The sequence below is a fragment of the Triplophysa rosa genome, linkage group LG22 (genome assembly GCF_024868665.1).
Source record: "Triplophysa rosa linkage group LG22, Trosa_1v2, whole genome shotgun sequence".
NCBI lineage: Eukaryota > Metazoa > Chordata > Actinopteri > Cypriniformes > Nemacheilidae > Triplophysa > Triplophysa rosa.
In genome coordinates, this window is record NC_079911.1 from 15,421,906 (window position 1) to 15,449,381 (window position 27,476).

The following is a 27,476-nucleotide window of genomic DNA, read 5'->3' on the forward strand; positions in this document are numbered from 1 at the left end:
GGACACAAAACCAATGCAAGTCAATGGGGACCAACGATTTTCTGTAACCAACATTTTTCAAAATATCTTCTTTTCTGTTCTGCAGAAAAAAGAAAGTCATACAGGTTTGAAATGACAAGAGGGTGTGTAAATAATGACAGAATTTTCATTTGAAGGTGAACTATTCCTTTAAAGGGGTCATATGGCGGAAGTATGTGTTTTTCTGTGTTTTTGGTGTGTTATAAGTTGCCCATGCATGTATTAGACACGTAAAATTGCACAAATGAAAGTGTGGGAACAAAAGATGCATTCTATCTACAAGCGAATGCTCAACCAGACTTGCCTGAAACACCTCGTGTAACCACACCCCGGCGAATCTACGTAACTTCGTAACATGGTTTGACTAAGACCGCCCAAATCTACACGTAGTTAAGGTGGGCGTAATTGTAAATCTCATTGTATCGTCTGTCAGTACAATTGCTTTGGAACCTGATGTTCCGAATATGGTAAGAGGCGTTACATTTCCGTGAAATGCTTGCAGTATTTGACCAATCACTACGCACTGGTGAACTGGCCAATCATAGCACACCTCGCTTTTCAGAGCGATGAGCTTTGTAAAAAAACAGCGCGTTTCAGAGAGGCGGGGCAAAGAGGAGATACAAACATGCACGGTATGTGGAAAATACAATGTTTTTTCAACTTTAAATGGTGTATACACATTGCGTTACATCTAAAACAAACAATAATATTCGTTTTAGCCGTGCAATATGACTCCTTTAAGGGTAAATCAACGTTTTTAAACTAGCCCAAAATTCATACTAGTCTTGTTTATGTCTGCATGAGAACAGTATACAAATACGGACATCTGCTATAATACAAAATGGCTGATAACATAATGACACAAACAATCTGTCGGCGCTCTCTTGTTTTTTCATTGTAAAGGTGAATAACACACCAAAACACAAGGAGACAGCACAATGCGTTATCTGATGTCTGAGACTTTGGCAGAGCTGTGAGAACAAAGATCAATGGAGAGAGGTTATAGATCTGTGTGTCAATTAATTAGAGTTTAATGAATTTCGGCCAAATGCTCTCTCCTTATTTGCACAACTTAGCTGCCAGAGCAAAGATCTATGGATCAATGTTTGGAGGTTTAAAAATGAAATTGACAATCTGGTATACTGTATGTGATCATGTATTCATATGGGGAAAAATATGTACACGGTATATAAACTGAGGGACGTCAGAGCATGCAACGCACGTGTGTGTGTGTGTGTGTGTGTGCGTGCGTGCGTGCGTGCGTGCGTGCGTGTGTGTGTGTGTGTGTGCGCGCGCGCAAGTGTGCACACTTCAATCATTTTTCATGTGTGGTGTGGCTACAGCTGTTTCAGCGCTCGAAAAGGTGGGAGGAATTTAATGAGAGCAGAAGCCTGAGTTATTTCTGTGTGCTCTGAGACACAGATTCTCTCATTTCGTGTGTGTGGGCACAGACACAGATTCCCATTCATAAACTTGACTTCACCCATAAATGCTGCCACAAGTTATGGGGAGATTGTTGCAATAGCGTTTGAAGCTCAAATAAAGCATTTTTGTTATTTAAAGCTTATGGGATGAGAGATTGTTTTCAGAATTGAACAAACAAGAGACACATTGTTGATATTGAGTTCTGGAATGTTTGTCAGAAGGTTTTACAAGAGCAGAAAAGTCCTATATTAGAATAGCCAATATAATATCAAAACTGTATCCTCCTTTTGAGATTGCAAAGAATTGTCATGATTAAGTTTCTCATACCTGTTTTCCTTCAAGGGTGTAGATCCTCTTGACAACACCAGAGTCGAGCTTTATAGCATCTGTTATGTCAGTGAGAACCTGCTCAAAGGAATGGGCAGTCTTCTTGTTAAGCAGAATCCGAACCGCCTTCCGAGGTTTCACCCCACTCCGGATGACAGTGACCAGTTTGGGTCTGATGAAGTCTTTGTTTTCTTTGGACTGTGGCCCTAATTTGGAGCACGCCAGAGACGTGGGACACTTGCTGGAGCCCAAGGCCCTCACATTTACTGACCAGTTAGGGTTGACATTGTTGGTGTAGTCAAGTTTTTTAAACGCTTCAGTGGCGCCGCACACATAACTTTCACCTACAACAACAGAAATCAGAAACATGGTACAATGCAGGTTATTTTACGTATTTGTATGATATTAATGAGAAGAGTAAATACGGGTAGACTGGTAAGTGTAAAAATAATGCATTATCATCAAAACTGTATGTACGGATAGTCTTCAATTACAACTCACCATTAAATAGTTACTTGGGTCACCCCCAACAACCCCAAAAAATAGGTAGTCATGTCCCAAACCCACCCATCTTTTGCACAACACTGAGTAGAAAGTATGAATGTTTACATTGATATTTTTCCATATAATGAAAGTTAATGGGTACTAAGGCCGTCAATCAAAAAAATCTGCATAAAATTTGTGCTCAATAATAAAAATTCCAAGGTTTGGAACAATATGAGGATTTAATAAATTATGACATAATTTGTCATTTTTATAGGCTATTTCTTTTTAAAGGGATAATTCACCCAAAAACAAAAATGTTGTCATCATTTACTCACCCTCGAGTTGTTCCAATCTGTATAAAATTCTTTGTTCTAATGAACACAGAGAAAGATATTTGGAAGAATGCTTATAACCAGACAGATTTACCCGTCAAAAAATACAATGGTCGTCAAAAGTGCCCCAGAACTGTTTGCTGTCCTACAGTCTTCAAAATGTCTTCTTTTGTGTTCAACAAAACAAAAATATATATAAAAGTAATTTTTCCTACTATGCGAGTCAATGGGGGGCAAAATCTGTTTGGTCATAAGAATTCTTCCACATATCTTTCTCTGTGTTCATCAGAACAAAGAAATTTACACAGATTGGAACAACTCCAGGGTGAGTAAATGATGACAGAATTTTCATTTTTGGGTGAAGTATCCCTTTAAGTGAATTCGAAATAGCTGTTTTCACCCCAGATGGCACTAGCCTATAGAGAAAAACTGTGTTGACACAGAGTACTCTGATACTTTAACTGTCCATTGAGATGTCATCTCTCTTAAAATGATTCAAACTGGACATGACAATGGCTAAGATGTAGAATTTGGTAATTAGATAAAGTATCCAATTTTGTTTATTTCATTTTTTTATCTATTTACTTTCTTTCATCACATCTATAATGTTCTATTTTTGAAAAAAAAATACAAATCCATTCTAAACAAAGAGTTCTATTAAAATCTAAATTTTAAACCTGTTTAAAGTTAAGTGACCCAAGCAATAAACTGTTAGGTCTAGATATGTTTATTCAGTCCAGACAATGTCTTACCTTCCACCAGCTGATCAATACTTGTGATTTTATTGGAGCCATCAATTGTGTAGATGATGCGGACCCCTTGGGGCAGGTTGACGTTGTCAGAAAGGGTGCGAGTCAGGTCAGCCAGCAACGCGTCGAAGGTTCTGATCCGGTCAGATGAGATAGCGTACACTATGCCGTTAAAGTAACGGTCTCCGTTGCGATAAAATCGCACTTTCTTCGCCTTCTTTTCAGAGCTCAGGGCTTTCAGGGTGCGCGTCCGGTACAGGCTGCAGTGCGCGCTGTGACTGGGACTCAGGAGCCCGTTCGCCCGTCCTCCACCTCGGCGGTTGCGCTGAACTTTGTCCCTCTCGTCAAAATGTTCCTCCATTTCGTCCACTTATATTAGGGCTGGATTACACAGATAAATGTGCAAAATGAATTTACAAAACTATCGTTGTATGTTTACACACCCCGATTTGTCAATAATGTCCCGAGTTTGTCTGGTCTGAAAATAACTTTTAATGACAGCTTGTTTCTGTGGGCTTTTAAAGCTCATTAAATCCTGTGCCTGTCATCCTGTTGATGTTGACTGTCGCACACTTTGACATAACTAGTAGCACATAGCCTACGCGTTTGACTGATAACAGGTTCAGCGCTCAAAATCAATTTACATTAGCGGTCACGATATTCATCAATAACACTGACGTAGGTTAAAAAGAGCACGGATACGAAAGCTTTTTATTTGAACAATAATATAACCAACAAGCCGAGATGTTGCACTGAAATAATAATATAAACTAGGCTATTATGATCTATAAAAGACATCGATCAGAGTGGTCAAATAAACATCTTAACAGCAATGTCAAAATAAATATATCACGTCGTGAGGAACAAGAAACCTAAATACTTGCCTAATGGTGAAGAATATTCAGGATTTCTTATTTATGGTGATGCTGAGTTATGCTGACAGAAGTCGTGATGTGAGTTCTTTGTTGTCCCGCAGAGTGGACGGCAGCTGCTCTCTCTCTCTCTCTCTCTCTCTCTCTCTCTATCCTCCGTGTCTTGCGGTGATTTACATTGGCCAGTTTCTCATTGAGATGCAGCCCTCACAGCAGACGTGCAACAGCCATCCCTTCCTCCTCCTCCTCCTCCTCCCCACACACACACACACCCCGCCCAGTTTCTCACCAGTGAGGGTGCACTAAGTCTAAGTCTCTTTCTCAAAGCTCCCTCACGAATCCGACATGAAGAAAGAAAAGTAATAAAGGCAAGCTGTCCTTGTACACTAACCTCTCTTTGCTGTACACAAAACACTGAGTACAATGCGTTTCCAATGTTTTTATGTGCAGTACATGCTAAAGGGTTATACTGACATGACGCATAATAACTTAGATGTGTTACTTATAGTGTTTAACATAAGTAGTGTTTATAAACATAGTTTGAATGGTTACTCCTCACAGCTCCGCACAATAAAAATAAAATAATTGCCTTTTTCATTATATCTTAAGTTTGAGTAACAATATAAAAGTTTTTACAATGGACATGTTCTAAATAATCCAAACCCGAAAAAGTTAACATTCACCTGACTATACATCTTAGGCTATTTAAAATAAATGACGTCAAACAATAAAGTTTTCAAAGAAATTTATTTTCAATGTATTTGAACATTGCGCATATAGTAAAAGTTAGATGTCCCCTAAGAAAATTATAACCACAGTTACAAAAATAATGCTTCGTTTGAAATCTCAATATGAATAAAAATGAGGAAGTAATGCATTCCACTGCATTAGCGTTTTAATCGAGGCAGTCGACTTAGTGCTGCTGTTCTTCTGACAGACCCCATCACCTTATCTGAACCTTGTTTTAGACTCTCCTGGGCTCTGCTGAAAATAGAAATAATAGAGCAATATTAGACATCTAGTATATTCTCACTGTATTTAAAAGTACAATGTACAACCAATGCCAAAGACAGACAATGTATCCAAACAGAACTGTTTCATGCAAATTGTATCCTTAAATGGGACAATTAAATTAGTTCCTGACAGACTTTACATTTTAACAAAGAAATGAGCAGGCTGGAAATCTCAAGACCTGTTTTGCAGCAAAACGCAGTGTCAGTTGGAGATGTGTGGGAACTTTCTGTCATATGGAAAACAGGGGAACCGTATCTGACAGCAACATTCTCAGCTATCAGGATGCGTTCCCCCCCTGCTCTGACCAACAAATGAAGCCATAGAAGGCTGTTCAAAAGTTCAAAAGTGTGAACCAAGAAAAGGATATGTTCCCCCAAGTTATATTGGGTTAATTTAGTAATAGCAGGGTCAAAATGTCAAGACCTCCTTGTTTTCGGGGTGACAAGTCAGCACTGTCCACTGGTTCCAACGCAGGGGAACCTAATCGGACGCTAAATATGTTATGGAAAAACAGTCAATAAATAAGCTCAAAATATCATTTTGCCTCACAAACAATAGATTGTTACAAACAAACAATGATTATTGTTTATAATCTGATGAATGGCTGCTTTTTACAGCTTCGCTATTATGACCGCCATATAAGAGATAACATGACAGCATTTTAATATACGTGTGTGTGTGCGCGTGCGTTAAACTGGAGAAAAGAAGTCGGATAAATCTGGTGTGGCATCAGGATGATTCATTTATGAGATTGTTTTTGGGTAAACTATTCCTTTAAAATATGTTTTGCAAAAAAACGAACTGCACATCGTTTTCCATAATTCAGTGTGGTGAAGTGTACTGCATTTCAACATTTACTTTTTTCCTTGGCTTTGTGCTGTCCTTCGGGCCTGAACCATCTGCTGCCTTCTATTATGATCCAAAGTTGAGGACAGCTGGGGACATATCATTATTGTTTACCACTACATACAAGATCTGCATAAAGTTACAAATCAATTACTTTTGACATAAAATAAAGAGATTCTGTAGTTTAACATGCAGCTAGAAAAAGTCATGGGAAAATTCATGATGGCTTAAATGCATTATTTTGCCTGAAAAGGAAATTAAAGAAAAATTAAACGCATATTTTACCTGAGTAATCTCAGCAAGATAGGCCCGCCTCTCTTCATAGACCTTCTGATAAGCCTGATATAAATAACATATGTGACATAAATGATTGTCTTATTCATAACCAACATATGTGCAGCATGATGTAATTCTAGTTTATTCTTGCCATCCTGACTCTCACATCAGCATTATCTTCACATCTTGGAACTTCTGCAACTCATTCACTCCCTCTTAGTTAATATGGACTTTTTGTAACAGGCGATACAATATCATGAACAGAGACATTTTTTTTTTAATAAGAGGATGTACAGGACAAAATCTAGGTTATTTCTTTCAGGAGCAGGGAAGAGAATATATGGATGGAAAGGCCTCACCTTTCCTTCTTGCACGATTCTTATTTGAAGGTCCAGGAGATGAGTTTGTAGACTGTTCTTCTCAGTAATCAGCAGATTCAATTTCTGTCTGAGATCATCCTGCATGATAAACAAATGGAGTTAAAACATAAATGTTTCTTTAAAAAAAAAAAAAATTACTTACTTTCAAGAAAAACTGTCATATGGTAAAGTATGTTTTGTTTCAGCCCTTTGATATCTCCCAGATTTAAGAGAACAGCCCACACGGCTCTAAACCGTTTAAGATTTGCATGATCAATAAAGAGATAATGGATAATATATAGTTAAAGAGCATTACCCATGTCTTCCTCATCTGTATATTCTGCTTGGGGTCATGAGTAACCCCAGACATTTTTAATTGTTTAAATATCCTATTTATCCTCCCATTGCTGCATAATGGCTTGCTAAATTGCTCTCCCCTTTCACAGATTACTGCTCGCTGATTAAATATTTTTCACGCTGTTTCAGCAGATTGATTTTAATCTCTTCTTTGGCAGAGGTCCGTATTCAGCTTGGCCAGACAGTAATGAGTTTAAAGGAAAGAATGCACCATGCAACAGTAGCAGCTGAAATACAGCATTAAAATGCTGAATTAAATCTGTATGCTTTGGAATTCAGTGAAGGTGAAATATACTCACCACTGGCATTTCATCATATGAGCGAATAGAAGCCAGTCGGTCTAAGGAGTAAGATGAAAAAAAAAGCTTTATTGCCATGATTTTCATAACTGTAAAACTGATTTTATTCAATTTCATCCTTTTGCAGTTGGTGCCCACAAAAGTACAAGTCCCTATCTGAACCCATTGTGAAATGTTTACTCTTACCACTTTGGGAGCCACACCTTTCTGACTATTATTGAACCTTTTGGTTAGAAATGTTTGGAACACTAGCGCAATACAACAGAATACAGTAGCTCATTGCAACTGAGACATATTCTCATATTCTACCAGTTTAAAAAATATAAAATGGGCCTGCTTCATATTATTCTGTATCAGCACAATAAGAAATCACTTAACTGTCCAGAAGAATCAATTTCATCATGATATAACTTCAGTGATGAAGAGACCAGTGTCAACCACTGAGCTTTTAGAGGTTTTAACTTCCCAAAGAGTCAAAGCAATGAGGCCAATGAGGCAATGTAACCACAAGGCCCCCTTCAGCTAAGTGGAATTATCCTCTGGTATTCTTTAAGCAAATTAATGAAGTAATTAATTAAATATTTTACAATTAAAAATAGTACACTTTTGATTTTCACAAAACCACATAAAATTTGCTCAGGCATTGTTAGGTATTTCATTGCTTTTTAATGTCAAATTATATTCTCTCAATGCATAACATGTAATGTTGCTTTACACTAAGCTTCTAAACATTAACTCTGTATTAAACATATGAAAGCATGGCATATTTGCAAAAACTACAAAAAGTTCAATATTTTATACCTTTTAAGTGTCTTGTTGGAACAAAGCAATTTTCAAAATTTCATTTACATTTTTCTGAAATTACGATTATGTACTGTACTTATGTACCAATTATTTGAAAAAATCAATAGTTTAAGTATAGATGATGTCAATATACACTCTAAAAATAATTAACTGTGGGCTTAGTAAATATCACAAAAATAAACAGCCATATTAACTTTTAAATACATTTTTTTAAATCATTTAACTGTTTTTTTTATAAATCCATTAAAAATGGATTAAAAATCTAACAGTTAATTTCTCTAAAACTTACATATATTAGTTAAGTTTATTTAATGAAAAAAATAAGGATTTAATTGACAAATTATATTTTTAATATACACTTAATATATTCGGTGAATTATAATATAAATATTTGAGTTAGGCCCTTCTCAGATTTACTTACTTTTTTACTTACATTTACTCAGTTTAAACAGTATATTTCACTGCTTTAAAATTTTGAGTGTAAATTGTTTCACGTAAATTCACAGTTAGATTTTTTTAGTCTAAATACTAAAATTGTTAGGAAGTGTTAATAGGCTAATTATAGTTAAGGTGGGTTTATTGAAGCTAAAATTCCACAATGCGTGAATACCAATTTTGACCAATAACAGAAAAACTATTATCACAATATGGCTACGTTGACCTAAATGAACCAAAAACTAAAAAGAAATGAAAGAATAAAGGTGCCATTCGCTGAGAGATTGAATACCTGCGGGGTCACCGCGGAGCCTCTCGAGTCTCTCGCTGACGACACTGATTTGCGTCTCGAGCTGCCCGTTGAGCTCCAGCTGCGTCTCATATCTGGTTCGCCATTCATTCTCTGAGCAGCAAATTCAGAAAAAGTCTCAAGACAAAATGCTTAGCTGCTTAAAGAAAGTAAACGCAGAACAAACCTTCTCCATCCACACTGTTAATTCTTTCCTCCAAATCAGCAAACGTGCTCCTCAAGTCACACACAGAGTCCTGCAACATCTCACTTTATACATCCACAAAATCGTCTTTTAGATAAGAACTAGGCATAAATGCAGCACACAAATAATTTTGGTGTGAGCGAAAGACATTAATGGTTAGTCTATTCGTTATTTATTAAAAAGTTAACAGCATGCTGTAAAGCCTTTAAGTATTTGAAGGCTATTTTAAGGACTTACTTGACCTCTCTCTCTTGCTCGAGTTCTGTTTGCAGTTGGGATAACTTATCATCTCTGTAATACGTTTCACTCATCTTTTGTACCGAGTAGCGTTTTCACGTTTATCGGATTGTTGAGATGTTTCCATGGCAACAAACAACCTCAATAAAGTTCAACATTGCATTCATGCTGGGTCCTAGCACCTATGGCTCATTCAACATTTTCAAACTGCCAAAATAAGTTTAGGCTACCTCTAAATTTATTTTAGTGTTGACAGTATTACTCGGTTTTTGAAGCATTATATGAAAATCGATCATATGTAAAGATCTGGAATAAATAACCTATGAACCTTTGAATTTTTTAGTTAACATTGAAAACCACATGAGGGTAGGCCTAGATCACAAATCACACAGATTTAGAAAAAGTAAACTGTATTGTTCTAAAAATGCATTAGATACACTGCATTTGTTGTCATTTCCTTCTATAAATATCAATCTTAACTAATAAACATGGATTTATAGTACATCTTAAGAAAAATAAAATATATTTAAGGAAGGCTGTAAAAGGGATATAAAGTTTTCTTATAAATAAAGTATTCTTATACAGCGAATACATAAGTGCATATTTCTGTAAACACTGAACAGTACAATAATGTCATATTAAATAATACAACCATATCTCTTTTAAACAAAGTATTATGACATCACAAAAAAGAAAATAATATTCTGTTACCACAACTTTAATAAAATATCCTGAGCAGATTATTTTTTCTCATATTGTTCTTCCGTAAGTGACTTTTCTGCCATCTCGCTTTTCTCTGCTTCCGATTTGCGATTCACCATTGCTTTTGCAGTCTGCTTGCCTGTGGTCTTCATTATACCCTTGATGCCCAGGTTATCCACATTAAAAGCTGTCACACCTATATTGACAGCGGACTGAACTGCAGTATCTGTGGCCTGCCCTGCCTGGTCTCCGTACCTGATCACAAACAATGAGACGGTCTAAACGGATAGCTCTAGACAGGACTAATATGAACTGTTTAACAGTTTAAACGGCGACAACTGATACTAAGGGCTCATGAAGATGTGAACAGGAAAGGGTCCGAGATCACTTTAATTCCAAAGAGGACCAAAAAAGGACAGAGTTCTCTTTTGAGTCCACTATGATGTGAACACCAAAAGGACTGAGATCACGTTGGGCTAGATCACTTTCTGGATCACTTTAAGTGAACTGGGTTTGGTTCTTTTAAAACAAACTATATGTGAAAACACCATAAATGTTTTGTGTGCAAAAAAATGATGATAAATGAAATGACATAAGCAGACCAAGACAGATATAATGTTGTCTTTATCTCAGGTTTAATTCATGAAACACCATGACAGACAACAAAAATAGGCACCAGTTGTGGGTAGGTTAGAACTTGGCAGAGAGCATTAGCAGGAAAAAAATGTGATTTTACCCGCCACCGTTTATATGCTGCTAGGGGGGCCCGAAAGGTTTCCCAGACCCCTAAATCTGCCAAAGCAACAGGAAAGAGTGAATCAAACTGTTTCCCGAGCAGTAAAGTTTAGACAGATATACAGTAAAAATCAGCAGTATTAAAACTTAAGAGAAAAAGAGAAGAGAAACAAAACAATGAATACACATAACACTTACTTGTGCCTCACAGTAGAGACGGTTTCCGAAGTTAAACTTTTGCCGATCGTTTTGCCTGCCGTCTCCAGACTGGACCAGACATTGGATAAACCTACAACGTAAAATACAGTTTCCAGAAACATGACGAAAGTACTTTTTGTAAAAATATAAACAACTATGACAATTTAAAAGTTAGATAAAGCATGGTTGAGCATTAATCAAACAACAATCAAAGTAAAAGGAATACAAGTGATTTATTTAGTTACCTTGTATGCTGCTTCCTGCCACTAGTTTGGCTCCGTCCACTGTGGACGTGCCATCTTTATTTTTCTTGAGGGTTTCTGGAATAAGTTTGTTGCCGTAGTTTTTTATGTGAGGCGCAAGTTCCTTCCCAACTTTACCAGCCACAGTAGCAACACCATCCACTGGTGAATAAAACAAACAGTTATTGCACACTGCTAGGAGCCATCAACACAAGGCATAAATTGTAAAATCAAATTCAAACTTCAGTTATTATGTTTAACCTAGATACTGGCTGACTTTCACAGCACCACCGGTTGCCTGTCTGGCAGCATTTAGGCTTTTGGTAACCGTGGGGCTGACCTCCGCTGGGGTCTCTTCTGGAGTTGTGTTTTCTCGTACCAGGGTCCCTCCTTTATGGATGGCTTTACTTGTGGCTTCAGCTCCTCGCACGAGCCCCTGACTCAGCCAGGAGGTTCCTGCACAGAGTAGGCAAAGTTGATGAATCTCAAAAAGGCCATTACTTTTTGTACTTCTATTGTACTACTTTAGTACTTTATGAACCTATATTATTCTTTTGTAAGACTCTGATACTGATAAACTTAATTGTCAAATTACAGTTTAACAAATCCATCCAGAAAGGCTGGATATGAAAATGAAAATGTATATCTACAAGATAACGAAGATACAGACTGTAATTCAGCAATGACTAAACAGCGACATCTGGCGGCTATTTGATTAAAATGCTCACTGTGTGCATGATTTAAAATATGTGAAATTGAATATCTAATCTTTTTAGATGATTAAAATGGATTTTCTGATAAATATATTTTAGAAATGAACTGACACACTAATCAAATTGTAGTAAATATCTTGTAATGCTCCTAATCGAAGTCAAAATTTCAGACCTGCTAAAATGCTCTGTGACATTTTTTCACTCCAACCAGGAATAGTTTTATCCTCCCCTTCTGGTGCTACAGATGCTTCTGAAGGAGCACCAATAGGAACCTTTTTGTCTGTCCCTGTGGCTCCAACTGATCCACCATCAACCTTAAATAGAAACACCTTCATTATGACCAAAAGCAAGTATTTTCAAAGGCCCACATCTAAAATGTATATACAATTTACTGTATTCTCCAAAAAATATTATTGAATATTATAATAAGAGAATAATGTTATCAGTCAAATTCATAGTTTGTTGGTCACATTTTTGGCCAATGAATCACAATGAGAACTCGAGTACATAGGAGCCATACAAACTCTTCCCTTCTAAGGCAAAATTATAAACGGGTGCAGAATTATTTACAATAATATCATGTGTAGTATTTACACAATATCAATAATCATGGAAGTTAAAATCACAGTTATTGTCAACACAGGTATACTGTGACACCGTAATATGTATTATTTCAAATTATCAACAAGTTTAATATAGTTAATATAGTCATTCATTTTACAGGACTGTTCTCCTATTGTTGGTAAAACCACATTGATTCGATTACCTGGACTCTGAGTTGTGCCAGCAATGACAGTTGCTCCTGAAATAAAGATCTATCTGCTGCGGGCAATTCTGAGGACAGCACCACCCCCACGTACGACCCCGGTACTGCTGCTGTGATGTCAGGAAATGTAAACACACCTTTGTTGCTCAGAAAAACAGGCGAGTCTGGGTACAGCGGGTAGATCCAATCACATACCTGCAAACACAGGACATATACTGGATAAAATGTATAGCCTAAATGCACTGTAAGTCGCTTTGGATAAAAGCGTCTGCCAAATGCATAAATGTAAATCTCACATTCATTTGCACTAAACCTTTAAAAAACATTAGCCTTTAACAACAATAAAAACTGATTTGGTGTGTTTGAACGTCATGGTGCAATAAAAAGACATTTATGGGGAATAACACTGGGATTTTAATGCATACTTCTCAAAGCCACACATTGTTTTGGATGGCTTAAAGCAGGACAAAGGGACACTACTGGACACGCAGCAGCCGCGGTAGACCATGTGTTGCACGTGTCCTACATCAAGTCCCAGAGCGATGGGAACAGTGGACAGCCAGCCTTTAAAATTGCAAATCTGCCAATACTGAACACAGTGCCGACGGTCTGCCATTCAGTGTCATTTCTATTTGCTGAAACAGCAAGCAGATCAACCGTCTACAACAAAACCATTGATGTCAAACCTAAAACGCATGAAAATAACAAACACGCACTCTAGTTAAACAGGCTTTTGAGGTTGTGAAAGAAAATGTTTATGTCAAACAGGAGGAGCAATAAGGTAATAACCTTTTCTGGGATTTTAGAATTAAATATAAACTGTGCCAATCTGACAAAAAGTGTCAGATCTGGACTTTAAACATCCAAATGAAAGTAAAACTACTTGCAAACAAAAACACAACAACAAATACACCACAAAAGCTTTCTCTAAACAAACAACAAATGCTCTCTACGTCTGTTCCATTAAGTATAAGAAAGTGCTTGTAATTGTATAAACATGATGACTATGACAGCAATCTCAGTTATTTTTCTGTTAGTCATCACAAGCTGATGTTTGTCAAGAACCAAACCCTAACACAGAAGGTACCATTCGTTTTACAATTTAAGATGCTTTAAAAAATATACCCCCATAGTCAAACCCGTTCTAAAGTTTTTACCTTCTCTCCCTAAATCCATTCATATAATAAACAAAAAGATTGTTACCTGTAGGTATGCTGGGGCATAGCTGGCACCGCCGTGAGCATTCTGGTTCCTGTATGAGATAAGTCGCAGGTACCCTGGATAAGAGGGGGCACTGACATGGCCCTCAGCAGACACAAAAAACATCTGCACCCCACTGGGCAACAACAAAATCTCCATTCCAGCCTCTCTGAGATTAACAGGGGCAACAGCCTGACGTTGGAGTATCTGGTTCGGAACAGATTGATATGACCCTCAATGAGTGATTGACAAATGTCCCTCTGTGGGTTGTTGGGTGTAGGCTGGTGGAAGCTCACTAGAAACAGCAAGACCCACCACAGGTGAGGCAGGAAGAGCAGGGACCCCTCCTGAACTTGACATCTGGTTGCCTGGTAGATGCCTTCTGGTGTTAGGTAGAGGCTGGGGGTCCTGTAGGACAGGAAGAGTCGGATAAAGTCGCTGACCCTGGGTCGGTGTAGACTCCAGCGACGTTAAACGAGTTTTGATGGTGCTCAAGGTCTTGTTCATCTTCAGCTGCATCTGCCGCGCAAAGTCCCAGCTGGGTCCGACGCAGCGGTTGCCCTGGGTGTTAACCTCCAGCCCACTGGCAAGATGCTGACTGCCCCGTCTGTACATAATGAGAGCTTGTGCTTTATTTCCCATCTCATCGTATTGAAGCCCTGTTTTGAGGCATTGTAGCGCTTTGTCATAGTGCGCACGAATTTTCTGAACTTCGGCCGGTTCCGCGGACTCCATCTCCGAGCACGATAAACCAGAAAATTGTCAAGAAATCGTACCCAACACGAGAGACTACCCGTTTGTATGCTTTTAAAGACTACCGCCCGGTTTAGTGGCTAATATTTCCCATGACGTTGCCTAGGGATGAAGGTAATGTAACCAAGCGGGTTTGACTAGATTACTATAGAAAGCACGAGGCCTGTTAAACTTCTCCAACTTAAAAGTTTGTAGGACTGAAACGCAAAGCATAGGGGAAACTACAGTCCGCGAAGCAGCTTTAAATACAGCTTTTTGAGTGCAAAATGATTGATGCAACAGACCACCACCAAAAAATGGCGCCAGTCTGCAGTACTTCAAAGCGTGCTACAAATGTAGCGTGCAAAAGTTTGAACATTTACAAAAAAGCGGAACTACAGTGTTATTCTTGTTTGTCAAACGTTTTTCGTACATGTAGTAGAATCTAGCACTGCACTTTAATAGTAAAGTGCGTCCCTTCACACCAAATGTTTGCATCTAACGCCAAACACGACGACAGAATACAGGAATTAAGGTTTCAGAAAATCTTAATGCAGATTTTAAGACCATCTTATTGGCAATTTACATTAAAACTGCTACATTTGTAATACAGAATGTTGCCCTTCAAATTAATTGCCCGAACTGGAGTAAAACAGAAAGCGAAATTAAACACTCGAACGCTGGATGGCGCCGTACACCATAAATTAACTTCTCCATTGAAGAGTATCGTCACAGAAATAGAAGTCAGCAGACAGCACTGGCACCAGCTTAGTTTTATTGAAGACCTACAGTACAGGCTAAAGTACATGACATGGTACACAACGTAAAAACACAGGTTAAGTAAAAGACCTAGGGGTGAAGAGTCATGAGTTCTTCTGTCTAGTTGAAACGCACAAGTGCAGTCAGCAAGCTGGACTTAAGTCACCATTTTATTGGTTACTTTGTTAAAATAAGCTTATGATAAAAATCACATTTTAAAGTTAAAACATTTAAAAAAAAAATCCATTTAGTATTTACAAGAGACTTAAGCGCTGCAGTCATTTCATCGGCCTTGATGGTCACGGTCCAAACACTAAGGTAGTGGCAAAACCCCCACAGGTTTGAGCAAGGACACGCCACAGTACCTAAAAACAAGTCATCAGCAATCTTTACGAACATAATTCTTACTATATAACAAGAGGGACTTGCTTACTTTGAGCTCTTGAACTTCTCCTGGATTGCTCTCTGGGGTCGACTTGCTGCACATACATGGAGCTTGTGAAGCGCTTTCAAACAAGGGCTAATGACAGTCAGAGAGTAACCGGTGAAGGCGTACAAGTTCTCAGGCTGTCAACAAACAAGACCAGCTTTAGAAAAGATAGAGGCTTGCAACCAAAGCTAAAAGGCAGGTTGTTCATTAAAAAAAAAAAGGCACTCAACTCATCTAGCCTTAAAATCAATTGGTCCTGCAAAATAAACGAAGTCAGTGAAAGGTTGATAACTCACCCACAGAGCCCCATTTAATGTGTAGTTGGCCAGACAATATGCTGCAGCAGCAATCTTAGATGGTAGATACTGCACAAAAGGATCCACCTCAAGCAGACTCAACTCTGAAAGATACTACGGGGCGGAGAAACAGAAAAATCAATATCCAATTCAGCACGAAAATAGAACCTCACACTTAAGTCTCACCAAAGCTAGGTTTGTAGTCCTGGCACAGATATGCTCTTCCAAGGTGTACTGCATCAATAACTGTGAAACGGTGGGTGCAGTCATGTCAAAGGCAAGCACTCGGAGCAGGTGCTGCTCCATTCGAAGCACCTGTTTCTTTGTGTAGGTATCATCGGTGATGTAGACAAACTCATCCACTTCCGGAGGATACACCTCTTCGTATTTTCTAATAAGAAACGCGATTTTAAACATGTCAATACAACGAAGAAAGTGAAGACGCCTCACCACTTACGCAGCCAGGAGTATAGCAGCCGTTCCCACAAGCTGCAGTTTCCCTCGTAGCACAGACATGCATGACAGAAAGCGGTCCAGGTAATTCACAGCCAGGTAGAGAGTCTCAGAGCACAGCTTGTATTCTTCGCCCACTTCAACCAGCCAGTCAACAAGGATAACCCGCATGCAGTTGGTTATGTCTGGCTGTTTTCTCATGTAGCCGGGCTTTGGCCTGTATTTAATCTGAGGAACACAACAGGTTACAGACCTGAAACACCCAGAAACAATAGGCAAACTTTAGATCTCACTTCGCATTCACGAAGGTATCGATGGATGTCCTCCGCATATTCTGGGACACACAAGATATCATGCGAAGTTGCTTCCTCTTCTGGCAACGACTGCATAGAAGCATCCATGCACGAACCTAAAGGTGATTTTTAGGAACATTTTAAAAACCGTTTTAGGCGAACCATGAACTTCAGCATATATTTCAGCGCCACACCTGAGCCAACGTCATTGACGGCATCGTCTAGCAGAAGAAGCTCAGAGTCCAACAGGAACGACGCCGGTTGTTCGCTGGGCTGCGCAGTGACGGGCTCGGGCTCGTGGACGCCAACGCGTGCGTTATGGAGAGAAACGTCCTGAAAAGCTGTGCCATATTTGGACGAAGCCTTAAACAGATAAACAAACGGTCACGTGTCTAAGCAGTATCGATGAGAACTCCAAATTTCAGACACGAACCTCCCCAAATACTCGATTATGCGATTCATTCTCGCTCAAAACGCCAAGTACAACTCTTTGGCCGGGCTTGTGAGCGCGCAGGCCATCCGCTCTCAGTCTCCCCAAACCCATAATGTGTTCCTGACTGTTACGACTGGAAAGAGGTGCGAGGCTTCGGGAACTCATCTTGAACAGCAGATGAAAGTCAAATTAACACAACCTTAAACATAAAGTCTATATTGTTCACTATTGAGAACTCTACCCATACTACAGTGTAACTCCGTAACAATTAGTCAAACGACCAACAAACCTTTTTGCGCTAAAAAAAAAAAAGGACTGGAATAAGAAAATCTAAGTGCTTTGACCTCAAGCGTCACCTTAATACGTACATGTCAACGTTCATGATCAATCAACGTGAAACAGTAACACGTTTGAACTAAATTAAGATCTGTTGCTTACCGAGCCATTGCAAATTAACGATAATGAAGCTCAGGTGTGTTCGACTGCATGCGAGACTGCACAGACCGATCGGTCTGTGACAGCAAAGTACCGCGAGAGCAGACGTTTTTTAGGCTTTCGAATACCTCTCGCGGTACTTTGATGTCAAACGCCGATCGAACAGTCTGCGCAGCGCCGAGCAAACGCACCTTTAAGTCACGTGACAGTATAGCCAATCTTTGCATAATGAGAACGAACGTAATATGTATAGAAGCTGTAATCATTTCATAATTTAATTACTTTTTGCAGTTCACTGGTGCAGTAAATGACTTTAAAAGTCTTTTAATTAAGAGGAGGTAATAGGCAGTGTTGGGTAAGTTACTCTGAAAAAGGAATTAATTACTAGTTACTAATTACATATTCAATAGTGTAATTAGATTACTGTACAAATTACTCTCTCCAAAAAGTATTGAATTACTTATTACTAATTACTTTCTATATCCTACATCAACCTTGATTAGAACTGATTCAAGGATAGACGTGAAATGGCTTATTTGATTCATTCAAATAAATAATAACATAAATTATTCTTATTAACCAACCAAAGTATTAAAATGTGAGAAGGATACATTACAGCATACATTTTAAAGTTAGATTTATATTTTTGATGTCATTTCCACTATTGAATATATTACACAATATTTAGTTTAATTACATCAGAAGTAACTGTAATTAAATTACAGTAAAAACAAGAGTAATCCCTTACTTTACCTTTTCAAGGGAAAAGTAATTAAATTACAGTAAATAATTACTTAGTAACTAGTTACACCCAACACTGGTAATAGGCCTACAATCTGTCTATATAATAATTATACAAGAATTAGAAAATGTTTTGTTGTTTTAAAAGACACAGGGGTAACACTGCATGATTTTTTTGTTTGACTTTTACTGTAAACTACCCACATTCACAGTTTACAGCTGTGGTTGTGTTGCTCAAAATCCCAGATATTATGTTTATCAGCATGAGCTTTCAATTATCTGACTCCCAGCAAGACTGACTGAAAATGGACTGGACGATCACTGCGAGTTCTCTGACCCAGGGTCTTTCAACAGTTGAGATTCTCTGCAGGTGACACGCTATAAATCCAGTTCAAAATCATTACATTGAAAATGCAGCAGAGCTAAATAATTTCAACAGTGCGAGTACAAACATCTCAATGCAAGATTTAAAGACGTATTTAGTCCTTCTGACAAGAATCAGTTTTGTGCTAGAAACGTTAACATTTCTAATACAACTAAAACAAAAGTAGAATGTTTGGCATTGACCGCCTGCAGGCACCATTCACTTTTATTGCATTTGCCACCCTACAATGAAAGTAAATGGTGACTGAAGCTGCCAATCCATAACATTTTATTTACAGAATAAAGGGTCATCAATCGTTAGGTTTATTCATGAAAACAAACTGTCTGGAACTGATGAATTCTTTCCTTATCGTCCATAACACTGTTGTTTTTCTCTTACATCAATAATAGAATCCTGACAGACAGCAAGACTGCGGCTGCTCATTGAGATCTGAAATCTGATATTGTGGCTATAAAAAAACCCTCTAGATATGATACAGAAAAAACAGAGCTGAAGATTAATAATGTTTAATATTGTAAGGGATTTATTCTTCTCCTTAAGTAAACCAATTACTATGACTTCAACATGAGGAAGGGTTCAGAAAATGCAGTGTTCCGTGAGTTCTTTGGTTCTTCAGACGAATGTTGTGATCTCAGAAGGAGTCAAAAATCACCCTGAAACATTGTTAATGTCGTTTGATAATTTATGACATGAATCGTTTGGGGAAGGTTGTAACTATACATTTCAGAAGGGCTCTGTGAGGCAGATTGAATTGGACCCTTGCCATTCCATTACCTTGATGTATTGCAGCTGACAATCTGCAGGCAGCTGGAGTATAGCAATACATTTCCACTTCTCATATATGCTGTAAACTGTCAATGGCAAGTTTCCTGTGGTGTAAAGATACTGCAGAGCGAAAGATGTCATGGGGCTTAATGTAGTACAATAAGACAAATGGGTGATTAATTAAATCAGCAACTGATTTGAATAGGAGACTTTTTAAGTCTTACTGAATTCATTTTCACATAATCTCTTAAAATGTCATATATATAACATATACATATGAGAGAGAGAAATACATTTGGAAATAATAATAAATAAATTGGAACTAATACGTCAATAAGCTATTGCTTAAAGGAACAGTTCACCCAAAAATAAACATTCTGTCATTCAAAAAATGTTTATGACTCTTTCCACTGTGGAACACAAAAGAAGATATTGAGTGGTTTTTGTGCCCATTCAATGGAAGTCAATGGGGGCCAGTGTTGTTTGGTTACCAACATTCTTCAAAATATCTTCTTTTGTGTTCTGCAGAAGAAAGTCATACAGGTTTGAAATGACATGAGGGTAAGTTTATTTTGGGGTGCATTATCCCTTTAATTCATGTCTTAGTTCTTATTATTGAAATGTTTAAAATGTTCATGCCTGTTGTATGATAGAATACAAGTTGTCAGAGACATACACACAGACCTTTGAGACTTGCATTATTATTCAAAGAGCATCATCTCAGCGGGGAAAAAACTGGAAAAAGAAAATAGAAGAAGAATTCGCTCTCCATGGAGTGCTACTCTGACATGCTCCGCTGTGTAAACCTCCACATAGCGTTCAGAGTATTGCACAGGATAATCCTGATTGACATGTTGCCTTTTTCTGCCACAAAGCTTCTTTACACATGACATTTTTGTCGAAACCACTAGAGCAGACGGCGGGTTAACGCGCGATTCATTATCAATGCAACCCTTTCCCTGTAAGAACGCAGTCTAATCAAAACGGTTCAGGCTGCTCATGAGTCGACCAGCGTGTGTTAAAATCTGACCCACTTGCATGCCGTGGGACTAGACACACCAAAGCTAGGCTGAATCGCTTGCATCAAGGGAATAAACCTTTTCCGATTTATGCGGTTTTATGGATTAGAAGAAAAATCAACCAAAGCGGTGTTATCAAAATCCAACAGCATTCACTCATGCTCCTCAGCACTGGAGCAATTATGAAGGCCCAAAGGACAGATTCGTGCACAGCGGGGTTCAAGAACGGTACCCACGTTCCCAACGGGTCTTTGAGATGATACTGGAGTAGAGCCAATATATGTCTGGGAGTAGACTGTCCTCTGCCTACCTGTCAGTTTTATGAGACAAGAGAATATTCTGATGAATCTGCTGGACAGGAGAGACGGTTAAATATGAATCTGTAATGAATGGAGTGTGCAAAAAAAATGTAATTATCACTCAAACAAAATTCATAATACAAAACAATAATAGACCAGACAGAGATTGTTTGGTTTACGGCGATCCAGAATCTAAAGGAGATTACCATCTTCAGCGCACAGAACTGAGAAGATAAGACGTTCCCAGGAGGCACAACGCGTCTGTCCTATTGACATGCATAGCTGTGCCCCACAGCTCGCATCCAAAGCTCCATGCATGTGCCAGCCTGCTCCACAGTCTCTGTAGAAAGACGTGTCGAAACCAAGATAACAAATGACAAGATTTGATCAGAGAGAGAGTCATTGTGACACACAGCTAGCCAGATCGCCAATGTTTCGCCAACTGCGTGATTGATAAAATCAGTAGGCTACTTCTTTTCATATTTGAAATTGAACAAAATAAAGATGTGAGGTAAGTGTGCTTAAATATAAAATGCAGAAAACATGATTATTTCTGGATAAATCTTTCAATTACAGCCCTCACGCCTGATTTACAAAGCAGACCAGTCAGGTATGACACAATGAACCCTGTGTGGCTAAAGGTCTCACTGAGAGCTCATATGATAAAGAGCTGGCGTTTCATCTATGAGAATAAAGCCTGATGTTTGCAGCGTGGGAGGTCTGTCTTCTTGTAATGCTGATGAGGGTGGTGATTAGTTTCGTCAGATATATGAATGACTGAGCACGGCACCGAGGATCCATGCTCGGATTGGACTGCCATCAGACATATCGAGAGGGATCTCCTTTTGTTCCCGGTGTCAAAAATGTCAACATCTGCACGACAAGGTAATATCACAAAGGTATTGAAATGCTAATTATAGTCATTAAAACGTGGCTGAATGTGTCAGCTTTTGAGTGTTCTTCACGACCTTGTACAATGGTGATCAAACATGCTTTTCTCTTTTATTGAAACGTACATCAAGAACGATCTGCAAGTAAAGAAAGGTAAAATACGTCAATTGAGATGAGAGAGAGGAGCGAGAAAGTGAGAGAGAGAGATGATAGGAATGAAATGGAGCAAAGAGGGAGGGGGAATTTCGAGTACAGCAGCTGGACAGTCGATATCAAGCCCACTGTTGAGACTTGGTGCGCCAGACCGAACACATTCAGAGATCTTTTTCTTTCACTCTCAATACAAACAAGAGTGGCATTTGTGCGTATGTTTCAGTTTAAGAAAAGCAATTGAGGAATTCACAGCAGGACCATGAGATGAGAGCGATGGATCGCTGTGTGGTTTAGTATGACGACACTCTTCTGCATAAGAAAGGTCAGTAGTTATTTTATCAATGTAGAAAAAATGATGATAAATTGCTGTATGTTAGATTGTTGCCTGAGCTGTGTTTTGTGCCATAAATAAAATGATTATTACGTTTTTTTTTATTTGAATGTTAAAGAGCTAAACTCTGAGTAGTTATTGACAAATATAAAAAAACGGATTAAAACGATATTGAGTCATTCTGGGTAACTGTTTTCATAAAACAGAGCGATTTAAAAAATAAATCTTTGCTAAATTATTTTACAATATGTCAAGACAGAAATTTACACAAATATTTCAGACACATTCATCGCTCCTCTTTAATCCTAAACAGCCAAACAGTTTAAGAATAGAAATAAATAAAATAAATAATTAAAATGTGATTAATTAAATATCCCCGGAATAAAAACTGTCATTGTGTAGTACTGATTTCAAAACAATGTAGCCTATTGTGCATTATGTATGTAAAGATCCTTTTGTAATAAGTGACACTCATTACACCCGAACCCCTTTTAAGCTCAACTATTTTATATTAAATGATTGAAATGGGATTTATCCATTATCTTGAGATAAACTGTAACCGCATGACTGATTTTAAAAAGATACCTCACAAAGAAATCCTCTGATAATACGTTATGGCGAGCAGTCATATCTCAGACACACATTTGTGTCATCAGACAGACATTCCAGTCAGTGACAAATGTCTCTCTCTCCTTCTCTCTGTCTGTCTCTCCATCATCTCTTTAACCCCCCACTCCCCTCATACATTCACATCCTCTGTGGAACTCTTTGTTTGAGTGTCATTTTCTTAATGGCCACATTCTAGTTCTACAAGTTTGCCTGTAATGAAGTCTATAACAGAGATTATAGAGGAGACTGAAATTACCCATTGAACTCCTTTTGGAACAGGAAAAGTATGGGGGTGCACCAAAGAGAGACGGGCGAATCACAGGAGTAAACAAATTATGTAAATTTCCTCAGGGATTCAGATCACACTCATAAATTGAAAAGCTGTTGGGGTAACATTAACTTAGGTGCCGGTTGGATTTGTAGCAGAGCTGACTTTTGATTGAAGAAAGTAGAGGAAAATAAGTGTGATTCCTCGATGCTTCAGTTTTACATTTGGTGCTGAAGGGAAAAGTGTCTTCCTTTACATGACTCATTCCTTTTATAATGAACTCTAACCACAGGCTCTCTGGGCCCACTTTAGCTCGGACGTAGTCATCCCACACAAAAGTGCTTCAGTAACCAAAAAAATCCACCAAACAACCAAATACCAAGTTCTGTGTTATGAGGTGGAGGACCACATTCTTAAAATACTTCTGGATTGAGTAAAATCTGTGTTCAATATTTGGAATTCTCAAAAACAAACATTCAACACTGTGAAAAAAAATTATATAATACTGAATCAATAATACCATCCCAGCAAATATAGAACGTGCCCTTAAATTGGTATTTAATTCCTGGTTACTTATTTTTTGGAATAAAATAATAATGTCCCTAAAATTAACCTAAAAATAATGTTTTATTTCGTTAACATTATAAGAAAACCCTATACAAATATTTGCGGAACCAAACATTATTAGCTGGGTTGCATACTATTAATAAAAATGAAAATGTAAATTAGATTCTTCAATCAACCTGTTGTGATTAAGAACAATGATGCATAATAAAAAGGCGACGCATATGGCGCACTGAAATCAGATGGCAAACACGCAGCTCATTTATACACTGATGAGCATATGACTCGTGAGCTCTCTTATGAGGTGACAGCAAAATTAAAAAGATGCTCGCACACCTGAGGTGACCTCGGCTGAATTATGCTCGTCTCAGGGGAAATTCATGAGAGCTAAATGTGAATCATGCAACGTTGCCTGTCAACTAACAGCTTGTAAATATGAAAAGCTTTCCTGCTTTAAGCTGGAAGCGTCAGCGACAGAAAAAAACAACATCAGATGTGAATAAGGAAAACAGATTGGTACACTTTTTGTGTTCCGGTTTGATAGTGACAGCCTGTCAAACAAAAGATTCGCCCTTTTTGAATTCAAAAACCTGTGACATTTTCCCACTCAAGCGCCTTTCAATCTATTATTTATGAGTTGAGTATGCAGGCAGCGTAAACAACAGCGTGACCTTCAGTGTGCACCACTGAGCCAGTCTGACCACCCCAAAGTCCTAATGGACCAGCCGTGGCCCTAATAACAACACCCACCAGTTTATGAGTCTACTGATACACATGTTGCTTGGATACAAAAAGCATAATTAAATGTGATTATCATCCTCTTCATATTCAATCTGAAGTATTTAAGTGTTCTGGTTGTTGTTGTTGTTTTATTAAACAATAACAGAATTCATCAGAGAGAGAGAGAGAGAGAGAAAGGGAAATATATTCTGTGTGCCATGAACTCTAGTGGCCTGAAGAATATGATATTGACTAGGATTAGAGTTTCATACTAGAATTTGACTGGTTAAATTTGGAATAGAAATATAACTTCAAAACACTCCAGGGGATCAATAAATACACATGCGAATAAAATACACATTCTGTTTGGTATTTATGCACTGATAAATAATTATTTTCTACTAACGCTCTAAATAGGAGTTGTGTATCTATACCATTCTACCATTATTCCATATCTACCCTATCTAAAATCTTTAAATAAATATATATAAAATGTAATAAAAATAATAAAATAGAGATTTTTAACTGAGTATGTACAGTATTATACAATACCATGTAATATATAGCTGTATTATATATTTATACTGTCTCTACCCAGTAGATTTCCAAATCCCTCAGAGATGTCTGGTATTGATGGATCGGTGGATGAGATAAAAGGCACAGAGGTTAACAGTGACAGTTTCCTGAAGTTCAGCCCTACATCCGTTTCTACAGGGGCGGCCACTGTCTCATATAGCCGGACTGCGAATGTGTATGTCTACATCTCCATCTTCCTCAGCTTGCTGCTCTTCCTGCTTACCCTGTTAATCATTGCTCTGCACAGGCTTAAGAACATCATTTCTTCCAGTTCTACATACCCAGAATGCAGCAGTGAAGCAGGGAGCTCCTTCACTAACATGGAGATCTGCAGCATTTCCTCACAGAGATCAACCGTGTCATCGCTGTCCTGCTAATATTCTGTAAATAGTAAAAATAAACTGTCAATAAAATGCTAATTATGCTAATTAACAAGCCGTCGACGTTCCGGAGGAAGATCTCTCAAGGAAGTGAGAGAGCGTTTTGAACGCTTAAATCTCCTAAATGCGCTTTTGTCGATGTTTTTCTAAATTTATAGATATCCTAAGGCTAACATACTCATTCTAAAAGCAAAAATATATATATTTTTCAAATTAATTTTCAATACTACTTACTGCATGTAAAGTAAGTTGTGCTGTTGTGTGGAGCCACTAGAAGGCGCCGTAGGATCATACAGTGGATGGAGTCTTGTCTTTCCTCGGTGGCCATCATCACAGCGTTATTTTTTCGCATAGTGGCTAGACAGTGGTCCTTCAGGGATCATATCCTAAATGTTTAACCTTTTACTGCAATGCGCTGAGCCGGCGTTTTTAACATATTCAACGTTTTTAATTTACCTTAATACTAGATAACTGTGTGGGTCCAACAAACGGATCTGATCGTTGCCTGACTGAAAACAAACAATAACAAAGCGCATGAGTTTGGGATCTTACTGTAAACAGTCACGATGAGCGACAGCGTTTACTCTGCGGGAAAGGACGGTCAAACCCCCGCACCCGCGGAGAGCAGCACCCCGTCAGACCCGGAGAACTTAATGTACGACGCTGACGACCCCGGCGACGAGAGCGACGCGCTGGACGCAAGAGACGGCGCGGGCAGCCCGGAGGAGCTCAACGACGACGAGACTTCCGGAGAGAGCGAGAGTGTGCCGAAGACCTGCACCTATGACGGCTGCACGGAGACCACCACACAGGTGGCCAAAGCCAGGAAACCGTGGATGTGTAAAAAGCACCGCAATAAAATGTACAAAGACAAATATAAGAAGAAGAAAAGCGACCAGGCCATGTCATCTGGAAAATTAGAAGTAAGACGTTTGTGGACAAGCTGTTTGGTTTGGAATAATAGTTTTACAGTAAAGCTTTATTATTTAATGTTTAAGTTATAACCAAATTCAGAAACCATCAACATATACGGTACTTTTAGATCTGATATGTTTTGTGTTTGTCTTTATTTCATTCGTGAGTTTTTTTTGTTGTTGTTTTTTGCTCTTTTAATTTTATTTCTTAGTTTATTATTTACTCGCACAGCTAAAATAAATTAAAACGATTTGCTGTTTGCATCTTTAATGGTTTTCTAGGAGGGTTCGGAGGAGAGGCCTGTCTCTGTTACTAAGCAACGGCTGGGTAGTATTGGAGACAGACCAGCCAGACCTTCCCTCATTGAGCAGGTGTTGAATCAAAAGAGGCTGGTATGTCAATCATAACGTCTTTTTTTTGTTTTGCCTATAGTAACTGGTTTTATTGTACCTTGTTTTCACGTGTACATTATTATGAGTAGCAGTATCTTTCTTGTCATTTTAATTTACCCATTTCCGTTGTTCTTGGCTGTAGTCTCTGCTGAGGAGCCCAGAAGTTATCAGCTTTCTACAGCAGCAACAACGTTTGCTGACCACACAGAACCGCACACAAACCCAGCACAACTACTGAAGAGGATTAAATGCAATCATGTTTTACAAACATTTCAAACGGGGAATATTGTGTTTTGAAATGGGGACTGTCAGCATCTGTGACCTGCACCGTCATTAGATGGTGTGTGGAGAACATCAGCACTGCAGCCTGGAAACTGGGATATTTTATGAATGATCTGATTGATCTTATGTACTAGTCTCATCATGAAGCTGTTTGATATCAGCAAACAAATAATCAGCTAAATCTACTGTATGTCAAAATGTATTTGAACAACCATTCTGTTGTGCTACATGTAGTGTCTTTTAAAATGTCTTTAAAATACAACGGCAGCTGTTGTAGAAATCAATAAATGATTGGAAGAATTAAGTGTTTGTTTGGAACACCTTTATAACTTTCATTAAAAAGCCATTGACAAACATTTTTTAATGCGTAACAGATGAGTAATTCATGTACATCCAGATATGAGTGTATATATAAAAAAATGCATTTCTAAATTGCGGTCTCCATTATTATTAATGGTAGTTACTAATA

At 38.2% G+C, this 27,476-nt stretch overlaps 5 protein-coding genes across 7 annotated transcripts in view; 1 reads left to right on the top strand and 4 right to left on the bottom strand.

Moving 5' to 3' along the window:
* The window catches only part of dclk1a (doublecortin-like kinase 1a), a 37,904-nt gene extending 33,509 nt beyond the window's left edge, over positions 1-4,395 (bottom strand). Inside the window, exons 1-3 of one of the 2 annotated variants that reach the window (XM_057320967.1) lie at positions 4,222-4,390; positions 3,341-3,718; positions 1,771-2,114 (exon numbers count right to left, since the gene is read on the bottom strand). In XM_057320967.1, coding sequence (XP_057176950.1) covers positions 1,771-2,114; positions 3,341-3,698 — 702 coding nt within the window. In that variant the 5' untranslated portion in view covers positions 3,699-3,718; positions 4,222-4,390. Of the gene's footprint in view, positions 1-1,770; positions 2,115-3,340; positions 3,719-4,221 lie in introns of both variants that reach the window. The other variant, XM_057320968.1, reaches the window with a different exon arrangement.
* A 575-nt stretch (positions 4,396-4,970) lies between these two features.
* ccdc169 (coiled-coil domain containing 169) lies at positions 4,971-10,061 on the bottom strand. Its single transcript, XM_057321997.1, has 8 exons — positions 9,331-10,061; positions 9,076-9,158; positions 8,892-9,002; positions 7,361-7,401; positions 6,705-6,803; positions 6,355-6,408; positions 6,082-6,158; positions 4,971-5,193 (listed from the first exon to the last, which is right to left on the bottom strand). The coding sequence occupies exons 1-8, from the start codon at positions 9,402-9,404 to the stop codon at positions 5,097-5,099; spliced, it is 636 nt and encodes a 211-aa protein (XP_057177980.1). The 5' UTR covers positions 9,405-10,061; the 3' UTR covers positions 4,971-5,096.
* Positions 10,062-10,294: 233 nt separating this feature from the next.
* sparta (spartin a) lies at positions 10,295-14,737 on the bottom strand. Its single transcript, XM_057321988.1, is given in 7 exon segments — positions 10,295-10,824; positions 10,966-11,056; positions 11,211-11,369; positions 11,469-11,663; positions 12,093-12,234; positions 12,687-12,881; positions 13,890-14,737. Coding segments are annotated over 7 exon segments (1,560 nt in total). The 5' UTR covers positions 14,622-14,737; the 3' UTR covers positions 10,295-10,778.
* Positions 14,738-15,385: 648 nt separating this feature from the next.
* On the bottom strand, positions 15,386-25,759 carry ccna1 (cyclin A1). Of its 2 annotated transcripts, XM_057321991.1 has the most exons (10): positions 25,653-25,759; positions 25,320-25,419; positions 17,283-17,447; positions 17,044-17,212; positions 16,850-16,965; positions 16,561-16,784; positions 16,290-16,494; positions 16,104-16,217; positions 15,811-15,944; positions 15,386-15,742 (listed from the first exon to the last, which is right to left on the bottom strand). In XM_057321991.1, exons 3-10 carry the CDS (start codon positions 17,445-17,447, stop codon positions 15,691-15,693), a joined length of 1,179 nt encoding a protein of 392 aa, XP_057177974.1. In that variant the 5' UTR covers positions 25,320-25,419; positions 25,653-25,759; the 3' UTR covers positions 15,386-15,690. The 2 variants fall into 2 exon arrangements, with proteins under 2 accessions (XP_057177974.1, XP_057177975.1); XM_057321992.1 differs by lacking the exons at positions 25,320-25,419; positions 25,653-25,759 and having other exon boundaries at positions 17,283-21,811.
* On the top strand, positions 25,689-27,458 carry rfxap (regulatory factor X-associated protein). Its single transcript, XM_057321998.1, has 3 exons — positions 25,689-26,341; positions 26,615-26,725; positions 26,868-27,458. The coding sequence occupies exons 1-3, from the start codon at positions 25,985-25,987 to the stop codon at positions 26,961-26,963; spliced, it is 564 nt and encodes a 187-aa protein (XP_057177981.1). The 5' UTR covers positions 25,689-25,984; the 3' UTR covers positions 26,964-27,458.
* Positions 27,459-27,476: the final 18 nt, after the last annotated feature.